Source organism: Sycon ciliatum, chromosome 8, assembly GCF_964019385.1.
Source record: "Sycon ciliatum chromosome 8, ocSycCili1.1, whole genome shotgun sequence".
NCBI lineage: Eukaryota > Metazoa > Porifera > Calcarea > Leucosolenida > Sycettidae > Sycon > Sycon ciliatum.
Window position 1 is genome coordinate 15,241,605 of NC_088650.1, and position 16,759 is coordinate 15,258,363.

Genomic DNA, 16,759 nt, shown 5'->3' on the forward strand with positions numbered 1-16,759 from the left:
TTGATCCTCAATTCGGCCCAAAATCGGACTTTCAAAAGCCAGCGGGACAGTTTCCGATGAATAGACTGTAGCATGCAAAGGAGGAACAGCGCAGATGCAAAGGTGTGCACACATCATGTTGCCTCTGGTGGAGGTCAATTTTTGTCGCCCGCACCATCATAATAGAGAGGTTAAGATGCACGTTATTTCCGACGTGGTGCGCACTTTCACGTCAAATTATTATTTGGCGTAAACCTCCGAATTTCGACGCGAGCTGCCGGTCACTCGCGTTGTTTTCCAACGTGTGAGCCAAATAACGCGAGCTGAACTTTCGCGTCACGTCGGAAATAAGGTGCATCTTTTAAAACCTCTCTTATACTAAGTTATAGCGGAGAAATGGTGGTTAGAACACTCTTTACCAGAAGATTTCAAATTAGAGAGCGCTGTGTGGGCAAGCGTGTATTTACTGCCATTTAAAAAAAAATCAAACTGCTAGTTGTTCCCATCACAAGACGGGGAGGATAATAACGAAGTACACTATGGGTAGTTCAAGAAGGGGCTAAGATCAAGTGTAACTATGTCTGCTCTAGAAGAGCGCACTTCCACAGAATGCTTGCTGTCCATTACGGCAGATGAACTTAATTAAGTAGACCTATGCGGGCGCAGAGGCGTGAACATGGTGTTGAGCGCCTACACGACGTTGAGAATAAGCCAACTTCACCCAGTAGTTACCCAGTAGGATCAAATTATTCCTTCACAAAAACTAAATTCTAATTTGGCTCTTCATAGGAACTTGAACGTTCTTGCTAATGGTCAATTACGGTGTGTTGGCTTAACGTTCATTGACATTATGCTTCTAGATTTTCTATGTAGTCGAAATTGATGGAATCGTTGTCTGAAATCAAGCATGGAACAGTAGCTATAGTCCTTCTATGATAATGATGGTCTTTAAACCAGATTGGCAATTTTGGACAGAAGTGGCACAGCAGTATTGAGAGAGGGAGAGAGAGAGAGAGGGGGGGGGGGGGGGGGAGGGGAAGTGATCCCCCTGGCAAACTCTCTTCCTCTTCAACTAGTGCTTAGCAGTCTTCATCCTTGTAGACGAGTGTGCTGTCGGGTCCCTCTAGGTTACGCCAAGGATTGGCCTTGAGCCGTGGACGGATGACGAAGAATCCAATGGCAACAATGACCAGAAGGAAGACAACGATTCCAACCGAGAGACCAACTGCCAGCCCAACGGTGTGAGAATGTTGAGGCGGTTTTGTAGGCAGGATAGATATAGTGCTGTTACTCGGATCTGAGGGAGGACAAAGACGGCATAAGGAGCACACAGTCATATCATTTGTCCTTTCAACTTGTTGGACTTTTAATTTTCTTACTTTTAAAAGGTGAAACGTGGGCTATCACTGCCTCACTTACACAGACCACTGTTTAAATATGATGCTGTATTTCCGGTCCTGCTAAAGGTTCACCTGTACGCACACATACACCATACATCAGACTACCTCAGTAAGGGGAACACTGACCTAGATCCGGAAGTGGGTTCAGTTTCTGAGGTCGTCACTACCGCGGTGCCATTGCAATCATGTCATTCCCCGGTTACGTGACAGAGACACAAGTGAGGTGCATGCCTGATGCTTTTAAGATAGGTGCCATGAACAGCATCACCTCATAACACCAAGGCAGGGATAGCACAGTGTGCATTGCAGGGGTGAAGTGACATACACCGCAATGCCATAGAATCCCGGACTGCTTCGATGTGCTCCTACCTTTGTATTCGGCAGTCACCGTCCTGCCTGGCCCTCCACTCTGGTCTGTGAGTGCAGAGCAGTGAACAGGCACAATATACACAGAACACAGTGCGCGTCAATTCTGAGTCACGGTTCAGTTTGCACCCTGCACCAGCTAAGCTCACAGCCCGGCAGAGCATACATGCATGTGTGTGCACAAACACATACTGGCTTCTAGTCAGCACGAAGGTAACATATCGAGTATCAACTTCCATTTTCGAATATATGTTCAGTGGGTGGCCGGGTACTCGGGTGCAGCTGTTGTAATCTAATTGGTCTGGCTAGTGCAACAGTGTCATAGATACTATAGCTCCGTCAATGACCGCGTACAATAGCTCTTCACAATATTCTCACATTTAGCAGCTTTAGCAGCTCGCACATGCTAATGATCAATGTGGAAAGCACACACTTGCACCATTTCTGCTGTATAAGGAATGATCATTCCTTTACACTCCATTATCATCATTATCATCCTCTACTGATGAGCTCGACTGAGGAGCGAAACAGCTGTCTAGAGGCCGCTGGCGTAATAATCTGTCAACGGAAGTGTCCTTGCTGTGCTCCGAGCATTGGTTCGGCTGAGAGCGCGTGGTGGTGACGGGTAAATGTAGCAAACTTGGAGTATGGCCGAAAGCTCTGTGGCAATACTTTAAAAGTAACATGGATATACCTACACAAGTCTTTGCCTACTCACCGCTACCATGGCTACAGAACCATGTCACTTTGACACGGTCGCAGTTCTCCACGTTGTTGGCAAGCTTGGTGTAATCACAGATCAGCCGGGCATCGGAATAGGCGAGCTGCTCGAGGTCGGTGGTCGTGTTGCACGTCTGCTCCAGGCAGAAGTTGTCCGACTGGCAGGACCGTGCCGGATCGCCAGGGAACTCGCACGAAGTCTGACACCACAGTGAGTTCTTGGAGCCAGCGTAGTAAGTCGAGCATTGACTAGCCGTCTGCCTGTTGGACTGCAACAGGTGAAGCAGCCAGGAGAACAGAGATATTGGCCGAGTGGGGAAACGAGTACAGCACGAGTGTGATTGCGTATGCATGACCTTGTCATGTATACATGTATTCGAATTCCTAGTCATTTGTAAAATACTAGGAAAGTTTTACTGGCTAAGTACAGACATGCCTAACTAGAGCTAGTCTGTGTACCATATGCAGGGTTCTAGCCAGGTACAAATAGTAGAGGGGGGGGGGGGGCAGGGGAAACAGTTACCCCGCAACCATGGTAACCCATTGTTCCGTTTTCTAAAAGTGTCTTGCCATGCCAAACGCAACACTCTGGGGCGAACCCCGGCTTTCCCCCACAGAAATGCCCCGTTGTCAACCCTCTAGTAGTGACAAAAGACTCGTGAATGGCATGAAAAGACACAAAGAATAGACAAATGAGTAGGGGAGAGGAGGGCGCTCAAACAGAGTAGAGGGGCACTGCCCCCCCCCCCCCCCCCCTGGCTAGAACCCTGACATGTACGAAGACTATACACAACAAAAAGAACTCACATTACAGTTATGATAGCTGGGGCATATGTAGTCCCCCGTTGTGCCTGCCAAGCTGTTCAGGCAATCGGCTATCAGGCGCACACAGGGCGTCATTGCAGCGAGCACACTGTTGCGGCATGCTGGTGAGTCTATGGGCTCGGCTTGCTCTGATAGAATGGTCTGTACCCTGCAGGACAAGCAGTTTAAAGGAGTAATATGACATTCGGTATACAGTGAAGTATTTTGAGCAGAATAGAAGAAGACTGAAGAGACGAAGAGAAGACAAGAAACGCTGGAGCCTGCGCTCTTCTTTGCCTGATGGGTTCTGACCACTTAGGCGAAGAAGCGGGAAGTACGAACTGTGAGTACAGAATATCTTAGGATACATACACCTGTTACAAAAGGCAGGACATAATTATTTCAAGCGGCCGACCGTGTCAGTCTGGCCATCTGATGTTGCCATTCAACAGTGCACACAGAGAGTTGGGTGTGATCATAGTACATATACAGTCAAACCTGTAACTAAAGACCACCGTGACTAGCGACCAGTCTGGTACCACAGACCACTTCGCCAGACACGGACGGTCTCGCATTCATACACCTATAATTATGGTTGTGCGGTGCAAACTTCTAACTAAGGACCACCTGCCACTAAAGACCGCTTTCTCTGGCCCCAAAGGGTGGTCATTAGTCACAGGTTTCACTGTACTGTTTGGTGACGAAAAACAGGGAGGAGGGGGGGGGGGGGGGGGCAGCCTCCTAGCCTAGGCAGTTTCTAATTCATGTGCTACAGTTTATGCACAGTTGGGTCACCGCGTACATGTATACATTGGTATGCTGTGCTTGGTGAAATTCTAGCCCGTTCTTCCAGTTCGGGGCTCCGTTCTGCGGCACTCGACAGTATTGTAGCAATATTCAAGACTTTCCGGACCAAGCTAGCAGTTCATGTTGTGTGTGATTAGCAATCTTCACAAATTTCCAGGCCAAGCTAAGGCGCGCATGAGCAGTGCTGAAACCTAGACCCTTGGTCGGTTGAGCTGCTCTTGCCCCGCCTCCACTGCTTCGGCGGCCATCGCTATGTGTATCTCTGTGCGTTTTTGCCGGCGTTTGCACCATGATGGTTTGTGGCTATTTTGTAAAAAAAAAGAAAAGAAAAAAAGAGTTCCTGTCAGCAGCCAAGTTCATACTTACTTTGGCAGACAGCAGCCGATTCTCTTGCCATTGTAAGTGCAGCACTTCGTGAGTTTGGGATCACCACCTGGTGGCGGACACTGCGCACAGGCACCATCTAGAAATGGGAAAGAGAACACGCATCTTACGGGTGGAAAGCAAAAAAATTCAAGACTGCACATTGTGTATGGGGTAAGCATCAGCATTCGGCCCTGTGTAGATTTTTCGTCGGTCGACACACCACAACTGCGCTCTCCAGCCGACCTCAACACGTTACCATAGCGCACCACCAGCAAGCTGCACATCCGTTGGTAACCAGCGGCAACGTGTCGAGGTCCGCTGGAGAGTGTAGTCGTGGTTGACGAAAAACTGCCTATTGTGATAAATCAAAAAACCGGCTCATCTGCTTGAAAAAGTCGTGTAGCTTGGATGAAGCTCTTTGGTAATGTATAGGCAGAAATATTCGTCTGGATTTTAATTTCGTCCAAGGAGTTTTTGGACTAAATTAAATGCCGGATGAATGTCGATTTGTTCAGCTTTTCACTACACTCTTACGATCCATGGACGAAATTTTCAACCGGACGAACTCCCTTTCTTTGGAGTTGGACGAAATTATTGACCGACGAAATTTTCTGCCTGTACAGACCATATTGCACAGGTCTGAAATAATTATGTGTTCATCCTACTATTACTAGACACTTTACCGAAGAAGGGAGAAGGAGAAAAGTTATTTACCTTCTTGGCGAGCGGTAGCTTGCAGGCCATCTGCACACGTGCACAACAAGGCAAAACAACAAGCACATTTCCCTTAGCACGACAGGTAGTACCAAGGGTAGTAGTGCCTAGCCACCAAGAGTATGCAACTACAGCCAGCACTACCTCAGTCCAGTGGGGATTTCCCTTAGCACGACAGGTAGTATCAAGGGTAGTAGTGCCTAGCCACCAAGAGTATGCAACTACAGCCTGCACTACCTCAGTCCAGTGGGGATTTCCCTTAGCACGACAGGTAGTATCAAGGGTAGTAGTGCCTAGCCACCAAGAGTATGCAACTACAGCCTGCACTACCTCAGTCCAGTGGGGATTTCCCTTAGCACAATAGGTAGTACCAAGGGTAGTAGTGCCTAGCCACCAAGAGTATGTAACTACAGCCTGCACTACCTCAGTCCAGTGGGGATTTCCCTTAGCACGATAGGTAGTATCAAGGGTAGTAGTGCCTAGCCACCAAGAGTATGTAACTACAGCCTGCACTACCTCAGTCCAGGGGGGATTTCCCTTAGCACGACAGGTAGTATCAAGGGTAGTAGTGCCTAGCCACCAAGAGTATGCAACTACAGCCTGTACCACCTCAGTCCAGTGGGGATTTCCCTTAGCACCACAGGTAGTATCGAGGGTGGTAGTGCCTAGCCACCAAGAGTATGCAACTACAGCCTGCACTACCTCAGTTCAGTGAGGCGACGGATGATTTTCTCATCACGTGACATGGTTGATATACGCTATGCTGGCAAAAAGAGCAAAGTGAGACCACCAGAGAGTTGAACCCAAAGCAGAGTTGCCTAAGTACGAACCTGTAGATATCATGCATAGGGTGCAAATAATGTCCATGGGAGTGTCTCACGTGATGGGAAGTTCTCCGACCGCAGACCCCTTGGACTCAGTGGAGTTAAACACCTTTGGGATTTGTGTACTCTTCTAGGCAGTAGTGATAGACACTCTTTGCATCTCTCTTCTTACCAAATGCAAACAGTGAAAATCACTCACACCTATATCACACAACCAGGGTACGAGCCCATGCTTGCCAATACAATGCCTCGCATACTACGATACTAGCCACAGCCTTACTGGAGCAGTTCACCTATCATACTAGCCACAGCCTTACTGGAGCAGTTCACCTATCATACTAGCCACAGCCTTACTCGAGCAGTTCAGCGTCACGCTGTAGATGGTGCAGTAGTAGGAGGTTCTCTTCTGGACGTGGCACCGCAGCTTCAGCGTGGACTCGGCCAGTGCACGCAGGTCGGCGGCAGGGTCACTGGCACAGGTGCGTGGCAAGCACGTACGGGCACGGAGTGCTACTGCATTCACAGTGTACGAGTCGTATGTAGTCTAAGTGCGGAGTACAGAATAAAATATCAAACAATACATCAATAGAACACCATGCCTGTCTTGCATTGGTGGCTACTGCATTCATCGTGTACGAGTCGTATGTGGTCTAGGTGCGGAGTACAGAATAATACAGTGCATGATCGAAATTCCGAAATCAAATTAACTCAGCTGGAAACCAGTTTAGTAAATTATTATTGCACCTACACGTACTTGTAACATGGCGAACATAGAACCGGTTTGAACCCAACCCAAGCCCCTGGTCCACCAATTCACCATTACAGCAGTTTTCGACACTGTAAGTATTATTCTAGTGACCTTTCCATTTTATGATGTGCATGAAAGCATCACTTCCAACAGTCCCCAAGGACCCCCTTTTCCATTGTTATAAGTCGTTGTGCCGAAATAGCAGCTTACAATACATGAACAGCACGAGTTTTTAGGCTGAAAGGGCAGGTAGCAATGCATGAGCCGCATGGATCGGTGTGCTTGAAAGGCCAGGTAAGAATGCATGAGCTCAGCGAGCGGCATGAATCGGTGTATTGTCTCGTCACAGCCATTCATCCTTTAAACGCAAAGCTGTGGACTGAGAAATTGCCCGATATGATACACTTCAACGTGAACGGTTCGTGTGAACATTATGGCTAAAGATAATAAAAAATAAAATAAAATACTTTGAAGTACATTATATCAAGAGTACATGTACATAACCCCAGGAGTGTGCACTGAAAGGGCAGGCAATCGACTGCATGTACCGCACACCGGGGACCAGACTAACCTGCAGCTCAGTGCAGGCTACCGTTCGTTGATCACGTTTGCAGAACTCCACCAGGTCCTGATCAGAAGTGCTGCTGCCCCGGTACTGCGGCACCTTGTCTCCAAGGTTGGAACTGCAGCCGTACAGGTAGTCGGGCAGCACCCACTCGGTCAGGCACCTATCCTGGTCGTCATCGTCGTCGATGCACTTGATGATCTGCGTCATGCATGGAAAATAGTCGTCCTCCAGGTCTTTGAAACACGGCCTTGACAGGTTGGAGAAGCGCTCGCCAATGAACAACTTTGTTCTGGTGGACATCATTAGCAGAAAGGAGACATGGATAAAACAAGAAGGTTAAATCATCCCTTCCCCAGCACATATAAGAATCATTCACATGCTATCACATCACAATGCCATCACAATGACATCACAATGATATCAAAGTGACATCACAATGACACGATGAGAGATCACCGTGGTAATGTACAGCACATTTAATTAACACAGGTACCCCGTGCCCGGTCAAGGTAATCATTGGTAGACAAAACATTGTAACATGGAAATTGTTGGCACAAGTTTTGCGATCGAGTCCACCAACTAAACCAGATTTTGAACAGTCAGACGTGCACAATCTAGCACAAAACTGACAAGGAGTACTGAGACATTCCATAACATGAAAGTCTTAGCTCACCATCTGAGTTCTCAAGACAAAACAGCTATAGCACTAAGAAAGAGGATATACTTCATGTTCTTCCCCCCAAAAAAAAATTTTTTTAAACATTTTCACCAGTATTCTTTCAAACCTTCTCTTCAGGTGATGTATAAGCAAGAACAGAGGAACAAGACCAATGAGTTAAAGTAAAGCAGAAAGGTCATAGAACAGTGCAAAAAGAAGAATAGCTAAAAACAACAACGACAACATGTGTGACCCATACACAAAGAAAGGATCACAAAAGGTGGAAGTGTTCTGTAACACGTGCCTAACAAACGTGAAATGTAGCGCGACAACAATCGACATCCAACGAACATAAATAATGAGTTGTTGACAACCTACCCGTAACAGCCTCAGTGTGAATTTAATTTGTTCTCTGTTTGCATGGGTTAGTAGCAGGTCTCTTTGTGTGACCTCTCTGCTTCTCTTAACTCATTCTTCCTCTTCCTCTGCTCTTGTAAATCATCTGAAGAGAAGGCTTGAAAGAATATCCAGGGAATTTTATTACTGGAAGACCAGTAATGTTAACGACAATTTAATTCTAATGACTTGACGGATTTCGAAAGAATCGTTAACTTTTGAAGTCGTGATGTGCAAAACGAGATGTACATGACACAGTCATTTGCTGGTTTTGACACAGAATTCGTTAGAATTTCACCTCGCTAACCCACAAAATTCGGAGATCGTTAACTTTAATGGACGTTAAAATATCTTGTCTTACAGTACTCGGTTTATTTATTTATTTATTGCGATGAATTTCATGATGCTAGGTCAGAAGTTGGCTACTTACGTTGGTTTGCAGCAGTTGAGCCCCACGGCGCCTATACCGCCCCACTCGCAACAGACCTTGCCGTCAGCACATTTCGTGTTGGCGTAGCACTGATGATCCTGCACTGTAAATTGGAGAAGCATTCAGAAACCGGAATCAAGAATTCAAGATACATTCACACAGAGTTTTTTTCCCTGGTGCAAAATGACAACTTGAAAGAGACTTTGCAAGCATACTTGCTAAGACAATTGTCACCAAAAAATGGCAAAAATTCAACAAGGTTCAAAACCCTAAGGAAACTAATAGCGCAGCGCAATGGCGATTTACTAAACTGAATGCACAATTACACAGATCAACTCGGCACATCCACAGAACATCCCAGGGATTAAAAAGAAAGACTCGAGGGTGTTAGCTTTGTCCAATGCTATTTCAAGATACGGTTTCTATGCTTTACCCTACCTGTCTACAGGCAGATGGAACTCTCATCCACCTGAATGTCGACAGGCAGCTTCTTTTGCAACATTTAATAGCATCTTCCACGTGATCATAAGACGATAAAAGCCTGTGGGGACTGCCCTAGGAAAACAGTAAACACTACTACCACTACTAAGACCCAGACACTTGACCACTTTAGAAGGCCTAAGGGCGGATTTTAATGGCATGGCTGTGTAAGACACACACACACTCACTCACATACCAAAGCAAAACGGTCGGTTGCCACTCCACATGCCAGTGGCGTTGCAGGTCCTAACGGCCGTGCCAAGGAGCTTGGTGCCCGCGTCGCACGAATATCGGAACTGCGCTTGGTATTGTTGAACACGCCAGCTCAGGTCCGGGCTGAGTGGATCGTATTGGCCAAGGTTTGTGACTTTCAGCCTGCCGTACGGAACGGTGCTAGAGTTTTGGCCAAACGTCAGATCTAAGCATGTCTCCACTGCAGTGCGAGCAACCCAGAGAAAAGGACAGCAGTGTTCGAATCTCAAATAACCATAAAAGAACAAAAGGGAGTTTGTCAACTGACACTGAGGCGCTCTATTCAGTTGCTACTTACTCCAATCATCATGTACTCGTAACATTTAAAGAAATGACTTATCAAGCATTGAGCTCAGAGTAAAATCTCAGAAAATTCAATCCATTCTCGTCTCTAGTTAGTTGTATGTTCACTGCTACTGCAAGTCTACTGTCTAGTCAGCGCAAGTCAAGTTACTGCATAAGCAGAAATATTCGTATGGAATTTAATTTCGTCTTTTTCGTCCAAGGAGTTTTGGACTAAATTAAATGCCAGACTAATATCGCCTTTTCCAGCTTTTCAATACACTCTTATGATCCACGGACGAAATTTACAACGGGACGAATTTCTTTGGAGTTGGACAAAATTATTGACCGGCGAAAATGTCTGCCTGTACAGTAGTTGATGCGTAAATCATGTTAGTAGGAAAGGGATCCCGTATGCAATCCTTGCTGATGGGCATTTCCGGCATCCATGCACAAGTCTGCGTGGCTGGCACTTCCCCAAGAAGCTAAGGACCTTTCTTCCCTCCGCCTTTTTAAGAGCCTTGTCGCGCCTTGACTTTGATTTTGTGTTTCTCATTTCGTTGCAATCACTGCTTATCCATGCCGGTTCCTTTTTCTTCTCCTCCCCTTCTCCCTGCCTTGCCGTGGTTGGCTAACACCCTCTCTCTTTGTATTGGCCGGTGTTCTCACTGTGCTATGAGATGCTGTAATAAATAAATAAATAAATAATAAATAAGTAGATATGTCATTTTGCCACGTGATTGTTTTTACCAACTGCCATGGCTGGGTATTGCCCCTCCCTCCACATTGGCCTTTAATCCCTGGCCACGCCGGGGAGGCGAACTATTTACTGACGATAAGAACATGTCCTTCCTTGCCGTGAACAGCACAAAAACCCGGACACACTGCGGCATGATAAAGCGAACTTTGAATAGAAGAACTAGCTCATGCACAAAGCTTTAGACCCTGTCTGGTAGGTGCAGCCATGGCCGGACCAAATTTCTCAAAAAGTTGACCCACCCAATTCGTGCAAAACGGTGTTTTTTTCAATAAGCTTCATTTCCGGTCAAGTATGTCATTTGGGCGGACCACCTGAAACACCAGGGCTACAGCCCTGACGTATTCGTGAGTACTTTGGCCCATCATTCACAGCAAATACACACAGTACAGAGCCTCTCTCTCTCTCTCTCTCTCTCTCTCTCTCTCTCTCTCTCTCTCTCTCTCTCTCTCTCTCTCTCTCTCAGCCTTACCTCTACACCAGGGGTTGTACTTGTTCGACCAGTCCGGTCCAAGGCAGATGGCAGTTGGCTCAAGAGTACTCCAGCCAGTCTTGCATTCATACCGGATCATGGCACCCTGGGAATAGTTCGTTCCGACCACTGTTACTCCTGAGCCCTTACTGATTATAGGTTTTCTGCAGTTTTCGGCTGTGAGAAAAGAAGTAACAAACCTGGCTATCATATCGACCAATAAGCCACCCCTCCCCCCCCCCTTCCACGCAAAACTGGCGCTTTCCAGTTCGACGGTGCTCACTCATCTATGTATGTAGGAGTTGCGTTATAGTTCCATGATATACAGTGCTTCTAGGTTTACTTTTTTATTTACATTGAAACTCTAGTTTGTTACCTCAACAGTGCAATAAACAACTACTGTTCAAGGAGAGTCGAATAGAAAACAAAGCCACCGATGTGTAGGCCACGGTGGCGTTTCGTCCCGACTTGTTTGCACGTCACGATGGCGTTGATCCTAGACTGAGACCCGGTACCCGTGTGCTCATTATGCGTAGCTTGTATATGAATTGATTGTCACCGGGAGTTTTCTGAGGGTTGCATGAAGACTTCAATGGCGGAGGCCGAGTATACTCAACAGGATTCTAGCCAAAGGAGGGTAGGGGGTCGCAGCGCCCTCATACTCTGATTGAGCCCCCCCCCCCCCTCTCATCCACGCGACAAAATCCCTTACTCGTTTGTCGATTTTTAAGCCATTCAACGGCAATGCTGTCGACAGAGGATTCAAAAGGCACATTTTTCTGGGGTGAAGTCGGGGGTTCGCCGCCGTACATTTTGGAAAATGGAAAATGGATTACAGGGCAACCTCCACCGCATACTGGCACTTACCAATGCAGTTCGTATTCATTCCGTACAGCTTCCACACGCCCGTGTCACTACAAGTGACAGGCGACACAGTAAACCCGCCGGCAAATTCATAGTGAGCGTCGCAGAAATAGTACAGGTTAGTGCCGTTGGAGAAGATGGGCTGGTTTGGCGGAACAGTGACATTGTAGCCGCCGTGTGCTGATTTGACTGGTGTCGGGCACAATACGTAACCTACAAAGGAGGAAAACCAGTCATGAACAATTCTAGGCTTTAGCCGGTGAATACTTTAAACTACCTATGCAGAATCTCGGGGCCATAACTTTGTGAAAGGGTTAGTCCACTCCGGACGGTTTGCGGACTGATACCGCCCATATGCGTAAAAACATCCCCCCGGGCCCGCTGGCTGTACCTGCCAAATGCTGTAAAACCAGAAAGTCCAACGAGTCACAAAGTCTAACGTTTTAACAACCAATTTTTATTCGTTATTTGAAGAAATGTTATCGCAAACCCGGCTTGAGATGTCTGTGTAAAGATGCGCATACAGATGGGTGGCCAGGTGGCCATCGTTAAACTTTCTGCACGTTATCAAACTTATCATGCCAAAATTACAAAAATGTTAAACTTTCCGGTTTTACAGTCTTGAACAAATTGTTTGCCAATCCAAGGACCTAGTTGGTGACCATGTTTCTTGCACATGTACTGGGAGCCTTAACACTAACGGCAGGTGGTATTGAACTCCCCGTGCGTGGCCAATCCTCCGTTATCTTTCGATGTTGCCCCTGCTTTGCCATCTACACAATAATCCACCTGTACGTGTAGTGGTCATAACAAATTGGCGATGTTTACGACACTCCGACTCGACTGTTGTAAGTGTCTTTAGTTTTAAAGCTTGCCCCAAGCCTGTTGGACTTAAACGCATGATAGCGCAGAGAACAGATCAGTTATTATTCCAGGGCTGCCACTTGATCCGATTTTTCGGAAATCGTCCGATTTTTGATCGCCTGTCGGACAAACCAACCGATTATGTTCCCAAAAAGGGACAACCGATTATTTTATTTTGAGCGCTTTTTAGTCCAGTTGGCCATTCGGCGCTTCCAGGTCGCGTTTGGCCGGTCATTGTACATGTACATGTAGCTGTAAAATGCACGCGTGCTTGCATGTGTGTGGACAGTTAAAAATGTGTTCTGGGGCCCCAACAGCAAGCCATTTTCCTAAATATTTTCACCGGGGGACACCCCCGCACCCCATCACATTTTTCTCAATCCAAGTGTGGCAGCCCTGTTATTCTGAGTTCAAACGGTTTAAAAGGTTAGTCGTCGCCCTGCACACATACTATATCTTCCGGAGTGCAAACCGCACTTTGAACACTCACCATTCAACCAAAAAGGGGGGGGGGGGGGTGCGGCTTATACTCCGATGATCAAATCAACGGTGATGAACACGGTAGATGTCTGTATTTTGTGGCAAAAAAATGGGGGTGTAGCTTATACTCCAGTGCGGCTTATACTCCAGTGCGGCTTATACTCCAGTGCGGCTTATACTCCAGTGCGGCTTATACTCCAGTGCGGCTTGTACTCCAGTGCGGCTTAAACTCCAGTGCGGCTTATACTCCAGTGCGGCTTATACTCCAGTGCGGCTTATACTCCAGTGCGGCTTATACTCCAGTGTGGCTTATACTCCAGTATGGCTTATACTCCAGTGTGGCTTATACTCCAGTGCGGCTTATACTCCAGTGCGGCTTATACTCCAGTGTAGCTTATACTCCAGTGCGGCTTATACTCCAGTGCGGCTTATACTCCAGTGTGGCTTATACTCCAGTGCGGCTTATACTCCAGTGCGGCTTATACTCCAGTGTGGCTTATACACCAGTGCGGCTTATACTCCAGTGCGGCTTATACTCCAGTGCGGCTTATACTCCAGTGTGGCTTATACTCCAGTGCGGCTTATACTCCAGTGCGGCTTATACTCCAGTGCGGCATATACTCCAGTGCGGCTTCTACTCCAGTGCGGCTTCTACTCCAGTGTGGCTTCTACTCCAGCGCGGCTTATACTCCAGTGCGGCTTATACTCCAGTGCGGCTTATACTCCAGTGCGGCTTATACTCCAGTGCGGCTTATACTCCAGTGCGGCTTATACTCCAGTGCGGCTTCTACTCCAGTGTGGCTTATACTCCAGTGCGGCTTCTACTCCAGTGTGGCTTATACTCCAGTGCGGCTTATACTCCAGTGCGGCTTATACTCCAGTGCGGCATATACTCCAGTGTGGCTTATACTCCAGTGCGGCTTATACTCCAGTGCGGCTTATACTCCAGTGCGGCTTATACTCCAGTGTGGCTTATACTCCAGTGCGGCATATACTCCAGTGTGGCTTATACTCCAGTGCGGCTTATACTCCGAAAAATACGGTATGTGCTACACATGGCACAGAGCACAACTATTTTGTACGTACTAAATTATTTTAAATAAGACCCGAAGCTATCACCCAGCACGTGCGTAAAATATTTTCGAATAAACCCAACAATACTACATGTAGTTACATCACTCCGACTCGATCGAACTCACCATGCGCGCGGCTGAGCAGTGTGAACGCCGTCATTGAAACTAGTAGTAGTAGATCTACATGGCGTACATGATGTAGCTTCACATTCATGGTCAAGGCCATCCCCGGCCTCTCAGTATGCCGGGCTCTTTATCCAGTCTGTCTCCTTTTCTGGCTTTTGCCCTCAGCTCTCCTCGAGGGCCTCACTCCGGCAAGCCTCAAATTACTTAGGTAATAGTACTTCAAAACGTAATATTTCAACTCTACAGCTAGTACAGGCAACAGGCAACAGGCGCTAACGGCTAGGCCTTTGAAATGAAATTTGATTCGAGGCAGATGACGATATTAATTTTATAGGCAGCAAAACTGGGAGTCGTGAGACTCCCTGTTCTCGGCCAGGGCTGGATACGACTCGTCATTGAGCGCGGAGAACGTCGGGATCGGGAGGTAAATGGTAAGCTTACTCTGAATTATCACACAGCCACACGTGCCCCGTCCGGAAATAGTTGAATTCATAGCAATACTCCATAGCCTAGGTTTTGGACGTCAATGAGTGGTGTGATGACGCGGGAGTTCTGACAGACTGCCAGACTGCCAAGTGCCAGTACTGTCTACTGACGGCCGAAGGTCTGTAGCCTGTATACTGTAGCCACTTACCAAACTAGTACATGTACTGTAAAAAATTAAGACATCTGTCATTATCACTCCCTTAGTATTGACTCCCATAGATTTTTGCCATACCTAAGCAGTCAAATATTCCTGCATATTTCACTCCTTACGGCTATATTGACCGCTTATATTTGACTCCTTGTTAGCGATTGAACACATGCTTTGGTTAGTCGTGATAAATCTAATATTGACTTCGTACTTAGTCAGTATAGGAAATAAAAGACCTCGTAAAAGACCACGGCTTCGCCTCGGTCTTTTACTCGGCTTTTATTTCCTATATTGACCTCGTACTCAATCAATATTAGATACTTAATTAAAATAGAAATCGTTATACAGAAATTGACACATATACTGTCCTATTGAGCGTTGAGAATGAGTGAGAATCGTTACCTTTGGTACACGTAAACTAGTCAATTTTGGGAAATCGTTATAATTATATGCGCCTCGTTAGAATAAGGGCTTTTACAGTAAGTAGTAATAGTAGTTACATAATAATATTGCTACTCGATGGACACACGACTTTGGTGATGCCCATGCCATGGTGGCGCGGCATGGCTCTCTTGTCTTGAGAGTTTCCCCATGTGGACGAATGAAACAAGAGCAGGACTACATGTAGCAGAAGGTCCAGCCACAAAGCATCATGACTGAAGGAGATCGGCCCAGTGCAGTGGTCACACTGTGACAGCCCTCACGCCTGAGCCGATGAATGCCACTACATGTACATGTATACACTGTACAGTCGTCTACTCCAGGATTCCTGGAACCCGTGACCGCACAAGGCTGTGATCACATGTACAGTAGCTTGAGTAGGTGCTGACGGTAGATCTACTACAGTACCGTAAAAGTCCGTAAATAAGTACCTGCCCGAAAGAAATACCCCCTTCATTCTTTAGGCTCTGTCTGTTGAAGTCAAGTCAAGCCCGATAAACATACTGCCCGAAATAAGTACCGGTACGGTGCGCACATGCAGCACGTAGCATGTACATCGACATGAAAATGACTTTCTCCACTACATACAAGTCAGGTCCGAAAGTTAGTTCGTGCCCGAAAGTCAGTACCCGCCCGAAAGTTAGTATGGGTGTGGTCACTAAATTCGAAAGTAAATACGTACTTATTTACGGACTTTTACGTACTCGTTATCAGTTACCAGTTATGAGTTAGGCTACCAGTTTTCTAATTACCAAATGCTGTTTTTCATCATCAAAGACATCATTCTGCCAAGTGACATGACATATGCACTCACACGTATACCCCTCAGGCCCTGTGTATCATGAACCTGATGATCACATTTCACCAGCCATATCATGAATTAAAAAAATTAATAATTATAATTGGCTGAGTACAGAAAACTTTCATGTACAAGTCCAGCGCTGCGCAATGAAATCCAGTCGCGTCACTCAAGTCTGCGCCTTGCACCATTTCGCAGCCCAGTGTTCGCAGGTCTAGGGATGCGCAACGCCCAGTGCGTACTTGAGGGATGCGACTGGATTTCATTGAGCAGGACTTAACATGTACATGGACGTGTACATCACCACGATTCACCAGTGATCACCACAGCAAGTGGTCTCTTTGCTGCAAATAATAATCGAATCTGCAGGAAAGAGACCACTAGCCTCGGTGGTGATAACTCGACATTGTTGAGTTTAAATGACAGAACTGAGATTGGCTGATGAAATGTGATCA

General features: G+C 46.7%; 1 protein-coding gene across 1 annotated transcript; it reads right to left on the reverse strand.

Moving 5' to 3' along the window:
* Positions 1 to 376: 376 nt before the first annotated feature.
* Positions 377 to 14,908, reverse strand: LOC135823801 (uncharacterized). The gene is made up of 13 exons (XM_065336648.1): positions 14,431 to 14,908; positions 11,891 to 12,100; positions 11,024 to 11,200; positions 9,457 to 9,693; positions 8,781 to 8,883; positions 7,300 to 7,585; positions 6,335 to 6,524; positions 5,157 to 5,186; positions 4,443 to 4,539; positions 3,273 to 3,438; positions 2,464 to 2,734; positions 1,749 to 1,793; positions 377 to 1,276 (listed from the first exon to the last, which is right to left on the reverse strand). Exons 1-13 carry the CDS (start codon positions 14,528 to 14,530, stop codon positions 1,059 to 1,061), a joined length of 2,130 nt encoding a protein of 709 aa, XP_065192720.1. The 5' UTR covers positions 14,531 to 14,908; the 3' UTR covers positions 377 to 1,058.
* Positions 14,909 to 16,759: the final 1,851 nt, after the last annotated feature.

Bases quoted from the DNA above. Each gene is read 5' to 3' on its own strand.
- LOC135823801 (XM_065336648.1), bottom strand. From the start codon at position 14,530: ATGGCCTTGACCATGAATGTGAAGCTACATCATGTACGCCATGTAGAT. The intron at 6,525-7,299 runs GTTAGTCTGGTC...CTCCGCACTTAG, and splicing joins TAGCCTGCACTGAGCTGCAG to ACTACATACGACTCGTACAC. The intron at 1,277-1,748 runs GTAGGAGCACAT...GTCCTCCCTCAG, and splicing joins GGTGACTGCCGAATACAAAG to ATCCGAGTAACAGCACTATA.